The following is a 12,536-nucleotide window of genomic DNA, read 5'->3' on the forward strand; positions in this document are numbered from 1 at the left end:
ATTTATGATTTTGATTTTGTTATGTTAGCTCACTTTAATTGCTTTATAATTGTTTGAAAAAATTGTTATCACTTGAGTGTGATTTGAAAATTAATAAAGTATAAATATAAAAAAAAAAAAATATGAGTATAAAAATATTTCTCTTGAGGACACAGTATTGAATATCTCCCAAGATTCAAATGTGCCTTTATTTCGGCCTGGCAGTTTCCTCCTGCTTTTTTTTATACTTCCAGTTCAATTGAAACTGGTCTGCATGGGCTACAGGACCCAGGAGCCTTCACTTGGGTCTAGCAAGCTTTTATCTCCGTCCCCCCCTCACCATGTTACTTTCTCCTCCCAATCCTCAGGCAGGGCCCATCCAGCAGGACTCAGTCAGGAATCCTTTCTTTGAAGCATAGACAGGAATAGCTGGGCAGCCTGGACTGGCCAGCCAGTCACTTTGTCTGTCCTCGTCTACTGTGTGGTTATTACATTGGCCCCATGGTAACATAAGACCTGTAGTGAAATCGGTGCTATTTCTCAGCGCGTATTTTTCATAGCACGAGTAGCAAAAAGAGGCTCCTCCACAGAATGTAGTAAGGGGATGGCATGCAAATGAGATACATGCAAAAAAAAAAAAAAAAGCCACACGGAATACCTAATGCACACGCCAATACCCGCATAAGCCCCAATACAGGCAGACACGGGAAGAACATGCACTAAATTATAGGCGCTGAGTTCATTTCAAACCTAGAACATAGACAAACGATCAAAGACTACAAAAGATGAAGTACATGTACTGTTTAGAAATAAAACTACATCCCAAAGGTAACTTCACTTTTTTGGGTTCTTTCGAGATCAGGACACACAGCACACCTTCCACATGGTAAAGCACCCGCTCGTTTCTCATTTGTTGTTGGTGTGGGTAAAGACAAATATGCAATCAGAACTGTACAGCTGGCATGGTTTACTACTATGAGGCATATCCAGAGGTATATGCATGGCTTATGTATCTCAGACACACTTAAACTTAACTCCTGCCCTGAGCCAGGTGCTAAAAATCCAGCATTAAAAATACCTGCACTAACCTTTCTCCTGCCAGTGTGGCTCTCGGTACTGTCAGTGAATAGTTAATTGCCTCCTTTGCATGCCATATGCATGGACTTGTGCTAAACCAGCCACAACCTTTTGCGCAGATTTGTGGGCGTGTTTTTGCGCGCTAACCGGGTTATTACATACAGGCGTAATACTGCATGCAAAAACCCACTGAAGATTTACCGCAGCTTATTACATTGGCCCCCATATTAGTTATTTAGCACAGAAGAGAACAAATGTTTCTGATGTTCTGTTTCATAAAATACCTCCTCCATATCAATGTTTGAAAACAAGTCTTTATTATACCTTCTCCACACACCATTCATCATGGCCATATGCCCTTTTGGTCAGCAGAGGGCAGCAGATTGACACAGATAAAGTATTGGTTGGTAGAATACAGATGAAGCTCTAAGCAGGTACTTCTTGGCCACTCACTGTTGCACACAGAGACAGTAACTTGTAAACAGGCGCATGTGCGCACATGTCCACACATTTGCCAGACTGCGCGCAGGGATGCAGCTATTTTATAACATGTGCGTATATGCACGCAAGTTATAAAATAAGCTGAATGCAAGCACATGTGCACGCAATTTTAATGTCTATGCATTTAAATGCTGCTTCTGCCACGTAAGTAGGGGAATTTTAATAGACATGCATGACAGCACAGTTGCCCCAGTTCGTTCTCAGTTCACCCAGAGAAAAGGATAGGACTTCCTCACCACCCCCCCCCCCCTGTTAGCCCCAACCTTTAAAACCCTGCAGATCTGTGTCATTTTTTTGTTTTGTTTTGTAACTTACAAGCCATCCATAGCAGAAGTAAAGTTATGCGGCGGGTGTGTGCTTGTGCGCGTTTATATTTAGGCACTGGTTTCTTTGAGAAATACAGGGATGCTTATGCCCCCTCCCTCCCCTTTTTTTGCGGAAAAAATGTTCAGGCAGCAGGAAGTATTTAGTATCTGAGCGACTTTTAAAATCCACTTGGCGCCTGCCAGCCCAACATATTTGGGTATCTCCCGGTTTTGATGTTCGCTAGGCTTTTAAAATTCACCTTTTAATGCCTTTATTGCCGGTTGTTTTGCTTGCATTAATCACTGTCACTCACTAACATTCAGCCTCTCTGATGTAAGGTGCTGCAAGAAAGCAGGACATTTTTTGGAAAATCGGACCTGCTGAGAGTAAAGGTGGCTGAGATAAAGGGCAAACATCCAGCTCGGTTAAAACATTATTCACAAATTACAGCCTGCAGTCCAAAGCCCCTGCCTCTCCTCTCGCTGTCTTCTTCTGCCGAGAGAGGCAGGAGGTAATGCGATGCTGGTTTCCTCAAGGCTGTGTTTAGATTTCTGAAGACTCGCTGTGAGATGAAGCGTTCAGAAATGACAAGAAAGTCAGGGGAATAAGATCCAGATAAGTCTTAATCATTAGAAACAGGCGCGGAGAAAGGGAATGAAAACAAAGCAAAGACATTGTTACCTTTAAACTTCACTTCTTAAGTTTGGAAACTGTAATTGAAGAAAAAGTTAAGATTCTTTTTTTTCTTTTTGGGTTTTTTTTTTTTTTTTTGACATGCAGGACATGTGCATCAGCCTTGCATCTGCGGAATCTGGCCAGACCCTGCACGCCCTCCGCAGAGAGGAAACGCTGCAGGAGTATGTGTTGGCAGCGGCCGGTCCCCGGGGACGGGGAGTCGGAGCTGCCGAGCACTCCTCCGGGCTGTGGGAAAGGTTTCCTCGAGCACCGGCTGGCCCAGCTACTTTCTGCGCCAGGAAATGACATGCCTTCTGGGAGGAGGAAGGCAGAGACTGCCCGGTAGAGACGGGGACAGGAATCTGAGAGGCAGAGGAGAAGGGGAATGAGAGAGAGAGAGGAGAGTTTGAGGGAGATAAGAAAGTTCAGTCTCAGACTGAAAGAATGACTAAACCCTGCTCATTGGGGCCAGGGATGATGAGTAAAGCGCCCCCTTTTTCTTTTGAAAAGTTTACTTCAGTGATGAGGATTGGTAATTGAAGCATTTGGGAAAGATGGGGCAACCTGCCGATGCAGCAGCAGTTAGCGGTGCAGATCTGTTACTCTCACCCTTGCAATCAAGGAGACACACTTAGTGACAAAAGTGAAGTATTTGGTCCTCTGTTACAGCTACATGACATCACAGCTCCCAAAAAAGAGGATGCTAGGTTGGATCATAGATGTATATCCAAAGAGGAAGAGAGACAAGGGAAGTTTAATGCCTAAAAATAGACACATTCACACTCACACACACACACACACACACACACACTCTCTCTCCTCTCTCTCTCACTCACACACACTCTCTCACACACACTCACTCTCTCTCTCTCTCACACACACACACACTCTCACACACACACTGGCCCAGATATAAGAAGAGCGTGGTTCTTTTTGGAGCTTCGGATGTCTCAAAGCCCAATTCGTCTCATATTACCAGCCAAGCCCCACAGAGGAACACCACAGCGGTGATGCAGCGGAGCCAAAACCCAGGGCAGGAGTGCATGGTATTGCATCTCTCTTCTTCAGTAGATGAAGCCAGCCTGGCAGAGTAAGGGCGGCCTCTCTCTGCCCACAGCAGCCCGGCCAGCGCTGCTTGGCTCGGAGCAGGAGAGCACAACGGTAGGGCCGGAGCATGGATAGGGAGGGGGGAAACAAGAGAGATTGCAGGGTTGCAAAGCTGACAGAGTGAAAGGAGGGATGCTGGAATAGTCATTAATTCAGTGAGTTGATCTCCAACAGCCTGAAGAGACTGCTTTATTGGATTCTTCAGGTTTATTTTTGAGTGTCATCAGTTGGGCAGGGATTTTGCCATACTGGCCTGAATATGAAGGGGGGGGGGGGGTTCCTTCTTATTTTTTAGCCCATTTTAAATACTGGCCCCTTCTTAGTTTCTTCTCTCCCTCTCCGAGTCCATACCTTTACGCTCACACTCTCTTCTCTCCCTCGCCACACAATTATTGGCGGTTCTGCGGTCTCTTAGCAGTGTGGGGCTAAATTCATAGAGTTAGCGGTGGTGGTGGTGTTAAGCAGCAAGACAGAAACACTTCCCCCTGTTTAAAAACCTTTTTGTGTTTCCGCTGGATTGCTGCTAACAGTCAGGTGCTAATTTTTCTTTAATTATTGCATGTAAATCTTCAGGGCTATGTTCCCCCCTTGCATGAAATTTAATTCAAACGCACCTCGGGGTATGGGGCTAAAATAGGCACTTGTCTTGTGAACGGACTTATGTTTTGTTGTTGTGTTGTGTTTTTTTTTTAAGGAAGGAAGAGGCTTGTTGACTGCTGATCTCTGGAAGTCTCTGGCAAGGCTTGCGTTTGGTGGCCTGTGTCAATACTCGGGTTGTAATTATATCATCCTAGGTAGGCTGGTCCAGCCCCCTGCCTCTCTCCCCATGGCCAATAAGGAGAGCGAGCCGACTTGACACCTGCCTATATACAGAGGAACTACTGCAGCATCTTCATCGCTGATCTTTCTCCAATCCAGCGTAATAAGGCAACGAAAAACTGCCCCTTCCGACTATGACTTCTAGTAAAATCGAGATGCCAGGAGAAGTGAAGACAGACCCGGCAGCCCTGATGGCATCTCTGCACCTTCTGCCGTCTCCCACTCCCAACCTGGAAATCAAGTACACTAAGGTAAGGCTTGGGAAAGGGGGGTCTAGCGCGCAGAGGCTCCCAGTTACTGACTAAAGTCATTTTTCCATCTGCACGAAGTGAAGCCCGGTGCCTCAGTGCAGAACCGCAGGCGCGCAGCTGTTTGAACTTCTGCAAACATCTGGGCAGGCGCGGTGCCATAGAAAAGAAAAGGATATTTGTCTAATACACATCTCTCATTTTATATGTTTTGCATGCTCGATTTAGGCAAGCCTTATGTGTGTATAGTCGATGATTTAAGACTTGCTATCGATTTTTACCAATGGGATCCAAGGCACGGCAGTGGAAAACAGACACGATCAGGATCGTTTTAATTAATGCACAATAGGTAGTTTGGGGACCGTTTGTTTTTTTGTGTGTGTGTTTGTTTTTCTTTTAGCTTAAATAAAGGAAATATGGGAAATACCGATAATTCTGTCAGTTAGTTGCAGAGAGACCACTTGCTAACTCCTCTGCTGTCTGAATCTGTCCTTGATTTTACTTTTCTTTCAATGTAATCTACTGTCCGCCAACTCGTGGACATCTCTCCACAGCAAGAGTTACCGGAGAAAGGCTAAAGTCCAAATACCAGTGTAATTTACATTTCTGCTCCTATTTCCATGTATTTCAAAGTCATTGCCCAATTACATTGTCATGGAACTGTTGGTTTTCACTCTTCCCGGGCTTTGCTCTTGTATGTCATAAGTTTGCACTATTCTGTAGAGTCATGCAGTAACAATATGATGGGACTCTCTATCCTCGTCTGGTCTGGGTCACCATCTGTTGTTACATTATTTCATTTTTATTACATCCCTATTTTCACTTAAAAAAAACCAAACACAAGTTTGACGCTCCTGTTTTCCTGATGCCAAAGTCTAGTAATGTTTGTGCTGGTAAGATTTTACTGCAGAATGGCATCGAAGCTCGGGGGGGGGGGGGGGTGTCTTATTTTTTAATCCCGGCGCTGAAATCAGCAGATATTCTACGTCCTAAAGCCTTCCCACTGCCCAGCAACTGAACGCGCACCTCTGGAGACTTCTAACAGTAAATACCGAACAGGCATGACCTGAACGCTTCAGGTAAACTATCTGCAGGTCTCATTTTCACAACGTGATTTTATTGCTGGGGGCTCGTTTTTAAAATAATTATATCCCTTGCAACTATTTTTTTAAATTTTGGGGATGGGAGAAGGGGGTTCAAGAGCAATTATTGTTGAACTTATTTTTTGTATGTTGTTTGAGTCCAAAGGGAAGGCAAAATACAAAACGGTAATAATACTTCGGCTGTAATAATAGCAAATGTGTTTGTCACAATACTAAGTTACTAAGCAGGATAAAGCTTAGGATGCAAATAGTGTGTGCACCATGTTTTCCGATACCTTAAAATTCCAACGAAACTAGCTTCCATCTACTGACAAGCACAGGAGTGCATTTTTTTTTAAATAAAGTTTAGAAAATTTAATGTTTATCCCAAAAAGCAACGTCTGTAATCTGAAATGGACATGTCACATTCAAGGTCTTTAATTTGTACAAATTCGTGTTCTTAGAACACTATCGGGCACTAGATGCAGATGAATTTACAAGCAAAACACTCATTAACCCATGATGGAAAGTCTTTTTTTCTTTTTGTATTATTTGTTGATATTGGAAAAGGTATCTTGAAACAGCATTTTTACATTGCTTCAGGATTTCAATTGCTTTCTATTTATCTTTTGTAGCTGACTAGGGAATGGGGTGCTAACATCCTAAACTCCACAACAGAACTATTTTGTCTTTTTTTTTTTTTTTTTAATACTGAGGCTATTCCTGTTGCTTTTTGAATTGTTCTGTTTATGTATAGTTGATATCACATAAATTACAAACAAACCGAGGTGATGTTATTCACGTGCCCCGGTATATAAAAATCCGTAAATAAATAAATAAATAAATAAATAAAATAAATAAAGCATAAGTAAAAGGAAATATGGAAAACAAAAAATTCATATTGTTTCAATCAAAACAAAATAATTGTCTATCATAAACGAATGGTTATCTTTAAAAAAATATTATCTTTCACTTCAATAGAAAAGAACATCCTCAAATTCTGACACATGATCTCTATTCCAAGAAATTGAAAGGTGCAAACAAATAATAATAAATATGTTTGGGGTGAGTCTTCGTGGGATAGAGCCAAATATCTCCCGAACCAGCTCCAATGACTTTTTTGAAGCATGAGGAAAAATGACTTGGCTTGAATTGCTCCAGATATTGAGCCATTTACACACCTCCGGAATTGTTTCTAACTATGCCTAGAATCAGCAGGTTCTCTCTCACCACGCTGCAAGCAGTTATCAGCCTAGTGTCATCAGGTTGGTGCATTATTAAAAATAGTTTATTGCAGTCGCTTGAAGTATCATATAATTTCTATTTTCCTTTATTATAGTTATCTATTGTAGGGCAAATTTCTCTCTCTCTCTCCCCCCCCCCCCTCCCGAAAAAAGCAAAGCATTAACACAAGGATCAATTTTCCCACTTATTGCAAGGAAGAATGACCCGAAATGAATTCTGGGATTTAATAGATCCTTTTATTTGTGAATCATCTCTCTTTTTTTTTTAAGTGTGGCAAAGAAAACAGAAAGTAAACTGCACCTAACTTGCAGGAAATAACCCTTTTCTAATAACTTTGGTTAGTGTGGCTGGGTTTACATGAATCTCCCAAGGCATGCTGCAGGATTAGGTTGGGCTGCTTCCAAAAGAGCCCTCCAGTGATCCTTCCAAAAGGAAGGAATGCAAACTGCTCCGAAGAACTCGAATATCTGGGTCCCTAAGGTGGGCTTGTAAGCGCCTTTTGTCTAGGATATAAAAGTGCATGGGGACTCGGCATCCTACCACTCTTACAATTCCATTTTTCCCCTTCATGTCGCTGTGTGTGTAAGTGTGCGTGTACTTCTGAATAGGCGCATTGCTCTTAAAAATATAAAATTGTCTCTAAACACTTAATTCACCAGGCACCCAAACTTGATGCAAACTTTTTTTTGTAAATCAATTTATGAACTGGCGCCTACTCAAAGCCAAAATTAACGCTGTATGGAGCAAAACCTGAAGCCAGCTCTTGTATTAGAAGGCAGAACAAACAGTTAACGGATGCAACTTACAGAAATTGAGGCCGAACAAGCGCTAAACAAGGCAAAGGCACGGCTGCAAAGCCGGACCGAGTGGTTTGCATTAGATTTAAAAAGTTTGCTCAAGTTTGCAATTAAAAAAAAAACAACAAAAAACCTAACTGGGTGCTCTCTTTACAAAACTGACCACATCGGGACACTACTACCGTCTGTCTGCCCTATTCAGTGGGAATACATTTTCCTCCTCACTCCTTCCATGTTTATAGCACCAATCTCACACCCGCCTGAAATGCTGTTCGCTTCATTAATTCATTGGGCGCTAAATTACTCATGGGTCGGCAGTGCAGAGCTATCGAGCGTAAGCGTCAGCACGAATTCCCTCTTGATAAATTATACCTACTCCAAAGTTACTTAGGAAAGAGTATACGGTAAAACAATGCTATTACTGTATCTTCTTGTAATTGTACATGTGTTTAATTTTCAAATGCCACCCAGTTTATATTAGTTTTTCAGTGCCCCTTAAGGAATCTTAACTTGAAAAGATTTATAAATTCTATTGCACATTTTCTTCAGGACTAGTTTTTCACAAGTTCATCGCAGTCTAATATGTTTCAAACTTGTTTTTCTGTTTAAATATCCTGCACAATTCATATTTGCAAGACCACTGAGCTTTCTCTAACCAAGCCTTCCCAAGATTTGTCCTGCTTTTTAATAGGTGGGTTGCTGGTCCTCGGAAAATGACTTTATCTCAGCCATATCTGCACAAAATAAATAGCAGGGGATGAAAGGTGAAGGATGGATTAACCTTCAAGAGTCAGAATATGTCCAAACTGCAAAAGACTGATACTAGCAGGGTTAAGTATCTCAATATATTTTGCAAGTGCCACAGGGAAATCCTTCTTTATTAGCTACTCAGTTTTTAATAAAACTGTCAGAAATTGCTTTCATTGAAATTTGACTCTACTTAAAAGTTTTGCTGCCACACATTTAGCAAAAACAAATTGCCTCTAATTTTCTACATCTCATAGGGAATTTTTTCTCTGTCTCTGTCTCTGTCTCCTGTCATTTTTTCTCTCACAAATCTGCACCCTAGACTGCCACATCCTGTCAGTTTCATGCACTCTCTTTTTCGTAGCATCAAGGAATGGATTAAGACGGCAACCACTCTACTTTATCTTATAAACAGACACACTTGTCTTCTCAGACAGTCACAGTCTGTCTCGTGCACACACACTCAGTCCTTCTCTCAAGCCTCATGAACCCTTCTCTCCTGTACATAGACACACTCACTTACCTGTCCTTTCTCTTCCTTCTTCGCCAAGTTCTAGTCACCCTGTTAAATGTAACTGCCTTTCTCCGCACCTTTGTTATAGTTAATGTTTTACTATGCACCCCTGTTTGATGTGAACCAGTATGATGTGACTGCGGTCTCGAATGCCGGTATATAAAAATCCGAAATAAATAAATAAATAAAAAACTTAGGGCCTTATTCATTAAAGCACATCTTCCATTCTATGAGAAAAAGAAACTTAGTAAAGTGGGCCCTTAATTTCTCAAACATGCACTTGTATACTTTGATATTCACACTCACTCAATCTCTTTCTCAGCTCACATATGCAGTCTCATGCACAGTCTAAGTCATACCTGCACACACTCGGAGGCTGATGTAAAAAGGTGCACTGCGCTGAGAGCACACAGTTTAACCCGCAATTGTGTGCATATTTTTTGAGTGTAAACTTTTCTGCCAAAGCAGCAAGGAGCTTTGAGAACATAAAACATGCTTACACAACAATGTGTGTACAGGTTAGCGCCCTACCATGCTAATGATGGCATTAGCTATTACCCCCCAGTGCAGGGAGGTGCGCTGGCTTACCTCATTGTTTCTTAGCACTGGAAACGTAACTCCTGGTCTGAGGTGGAGTAAAGTTTCCAGGGCTAATATTCATCTATGGGCAGAAGCTGGAGTTCTAGTGCCAGGGCCTGTAGTTGGGATTTAATGTGCAGAAAACATGCTCTGTGCACAAATTATGATTTATGTGCACAAGACATGCTTTCTGCACTGGTTCTTCAGCCTAAACTCCCACCAGTTCACTCAGTCCTCCCTCCCAATGAGTACTACACAATAAACATTTAATATCACTTACAGCAGATAATTAGCAGGTGTAAAAATACATGAGTAAGTTGGAAAATGTATTTGTATAAGTGTCTTTCAAAATAGCTACTTACATGTGTTTCTGTTGCACCTAGATCGCTATATCTTACACATGTATATGTGTGCATGAAAGTACACACATTTTTGGGTTAAGGTGCATTCTTTAACATCTGATGCATTAGCATACCATTAGCTTAATGCATCAGGAGTTAAAAATAAATAATCTTGCACGTTAAGAAACTGTGCACTGTATTTCAGCACACGCTCAGCTGCAGAGACTCTCTCTCTCTCTCTGACATACACTTACAAATGCACCATCATCCTGTGTATACGTACACATTGTCTCTCTCTTACACATACATATGCTGTCTCATACACTATCTCATAGATGCACACTCAGTCCTTTGTTTTGGATATCTCAGATATGAGCTTTTCTTTCCTTGATTATCTTTCTATCTCACACCCACATATATACACCTTCTCTCTCTCTAACACACACACACACTCAGTTTTTCTGTCGGTCTCTCTCTCACACACATACTTCTCTCACTCACTCTCATCCTCAAAGTTTTTGTTTCTTGTTTACACATAAATTATCTTTGGGTACCTCACAGAAACATTTTTTCTGTATTTTGCACATACTTTCCTCTCTTACACAAACTTTCTGTCTCATATACCCACATACTAATTCTGTCTCTCTTGTACACATAAAGAGCCATATTGACAGATGCAGGACCATCTCACTAGAATCCCAAGTCCTTGGTAACTTATTTCCTGATCTTTACCTGTTTTCACTTGGGTCTAATATAGACTGATCTTTACCTGTTTACACAAAGAGCTTCTTGGTGACTTGGTAACTTCTCCAGCAGTTTTCCTAAATGGCTTTTAGGGAGTTTAAAAGCATTGAACCTAGAATAACAACATTTGACTGCAGCCAGCTCTCCTGAGAACTCAGCCATTGCTTAGTGGATTAAATTGGCGACATGTACTATACTAGATAACAGCTAAGGGTTGCATTAAATTAACCTTCGCATGTGGTTATTTATTGGTGCTCTCTTAAAAGGTGGTTAGTTATTAGGCTTCAAGTGTTAGCTGTAATCAATGTAGACCTTCATGTCTCCACATGCTGATAGGTATTTCCACTGTCTGGGTGAAAAATTTATCAGATTAAAGCCAGGATGGTGGTTGAAGCCATTTAGTGATTATGTGTCATTGTGTTCAGTACATTGAGCATAAATCCTGTCTTGTGAACAGCAGGGAGACCAGTGAGCTTTACCCACATTCTGATGAAATTACAAGGGGTTTCAGTGGAGGAAAGGTGGGGTCCAAAATAGGGGGAAGGAAGGAAATAGACTGATGTTTTGTTTGTGTTTATGGGTTTGAGCAAGAATGGCACAATTATTGCTAAGACTAGAGGTAACAGTAATTTAGATTTAGGAGGTTCAGAATTGTTGAGTTTATTTGATCATGTCAAGAAATAGAATTCGGTAAAGAAGATTAAAAATGTTTGCTGCTGTGTTGTTCCAAGAGAAAGTGGATATTTTGGAGTTGTGATACCTTTCATTAGATCAACAAAAAAAGAAAAAAAAAAGTGCACTATACTTATAAGAATAATATCTGAGTAGATAATTTTATTTTTTTGTTGTTGAGCTTGTAAATGCTATCACAACCTTGGAATTGCCATATTATAGGTTAAGAGAAAACAAGACATTTATCTGATAAGGAGGAGCTGCTGAAAGAGATCCCAGATTGTTCTCCTGGGAATTGTTACTTCACACCCTGGTGAGCACTCAGAGACAGTTTGTTTATAAGGTTTTCATCAGGGATGTCCAAAGTGACAATCCTGAGAATGTAAGTGGTACTTTGTATGATGGAACTTAAATGCTGCTGATACAAAGCTATTATCTTGTTCAGTGCAATTAATATGTGTAATTAGGAGGAAGACCAGCTCCATACTTATCACACTACATGCTACAGACCACCTCTGCAGGGGTTTGAATTCCAAAAGAGCAGGATCGTAATCACCTTTATATAGCTGATGCCACAGCAACCTTCCAAAACCGAAATAGTCACTGGCTGTTAATCATCAGAAATCATATAGTCCGCAAAAACAAGGGTCAAATCTATCAAATTAAAAGGACCTGCTGGTGTCATAAGTAGTGTGGGCAGCCTATTGATTTAGAAGGTGGTTCCAAGGTTCAATCATACATCAGGCTGTTTCCCACCATCAAATGGTCTTTTTTTAATGAATTGTTGTTGCAGTTAAAAACTCATTTTAGCTTCTCAAAATTGTGAATTTCTTAATTGAAATATACACATATCCATAAACAGATCTCTATTGTGTGAAATCCATTATTTCAAAAAATCACCCCAAGCGTATGTTCTCTTCATTTCAAAAGTTTAAATTTCCAAAGCAGCATTAAACTTAGAAAGTGAATCTTCCAATATATCTCACCACCTTCTAGGCTGGGGGATAATCTCCAACAAAAATTCATTAAAAAAAAAAAAAGGCCATTTGATAGTGGGGAACAGCCTGGAGCCACTTCCTAAATAAATAGGCCATCCACATTGT

General features: G+C 41.0%; 1 protein-coding gene across 1 annotated transcript in view; it reads left to right on the forward strand.

Moving 5' to 3' along the window:
* Positions 1 to 3,469: 3,469 nt before the first annotated feature.
* The window catches only part of ALDH1A2 (aldehyde dehydrogenase 1 family member A2), a 177,241-nt gene continuing 168,174 nt past the window's right edge, over positions 3,470 to 12,536 (forward strand). Inside the window, exons 1-2 of the mRNA XM_029574784.1 lie at positions 3,470 to 3,699; positions 4,340 to 4,715. Coding sequence (XP_029430644.1) covers positions 4,599 to 4,715 — 117 coding nt within the window. The 5' untranslated portion in view covers positions 3,470 to 3,699; positions 4,340 to 4,598. The remainder of the gene's footprint in view (positions 3,700 to 4,339; positions 4,716 to 12,536) is intronic.

This window comes from Rhinatrema bivittatum, chromosome 13, assembly GCF_901001135.1.
Source record: "Rhinatrema bivittatum chromosome 13, aRhiBiv1.1, whole genome shotgun sequence".
NCBI lineage: Eukaryota > Metazoa > Chordata > Amphibia > Gymnophiona > Rhinatrematidae > Rhinatrema > Rhinatrema bivittatum.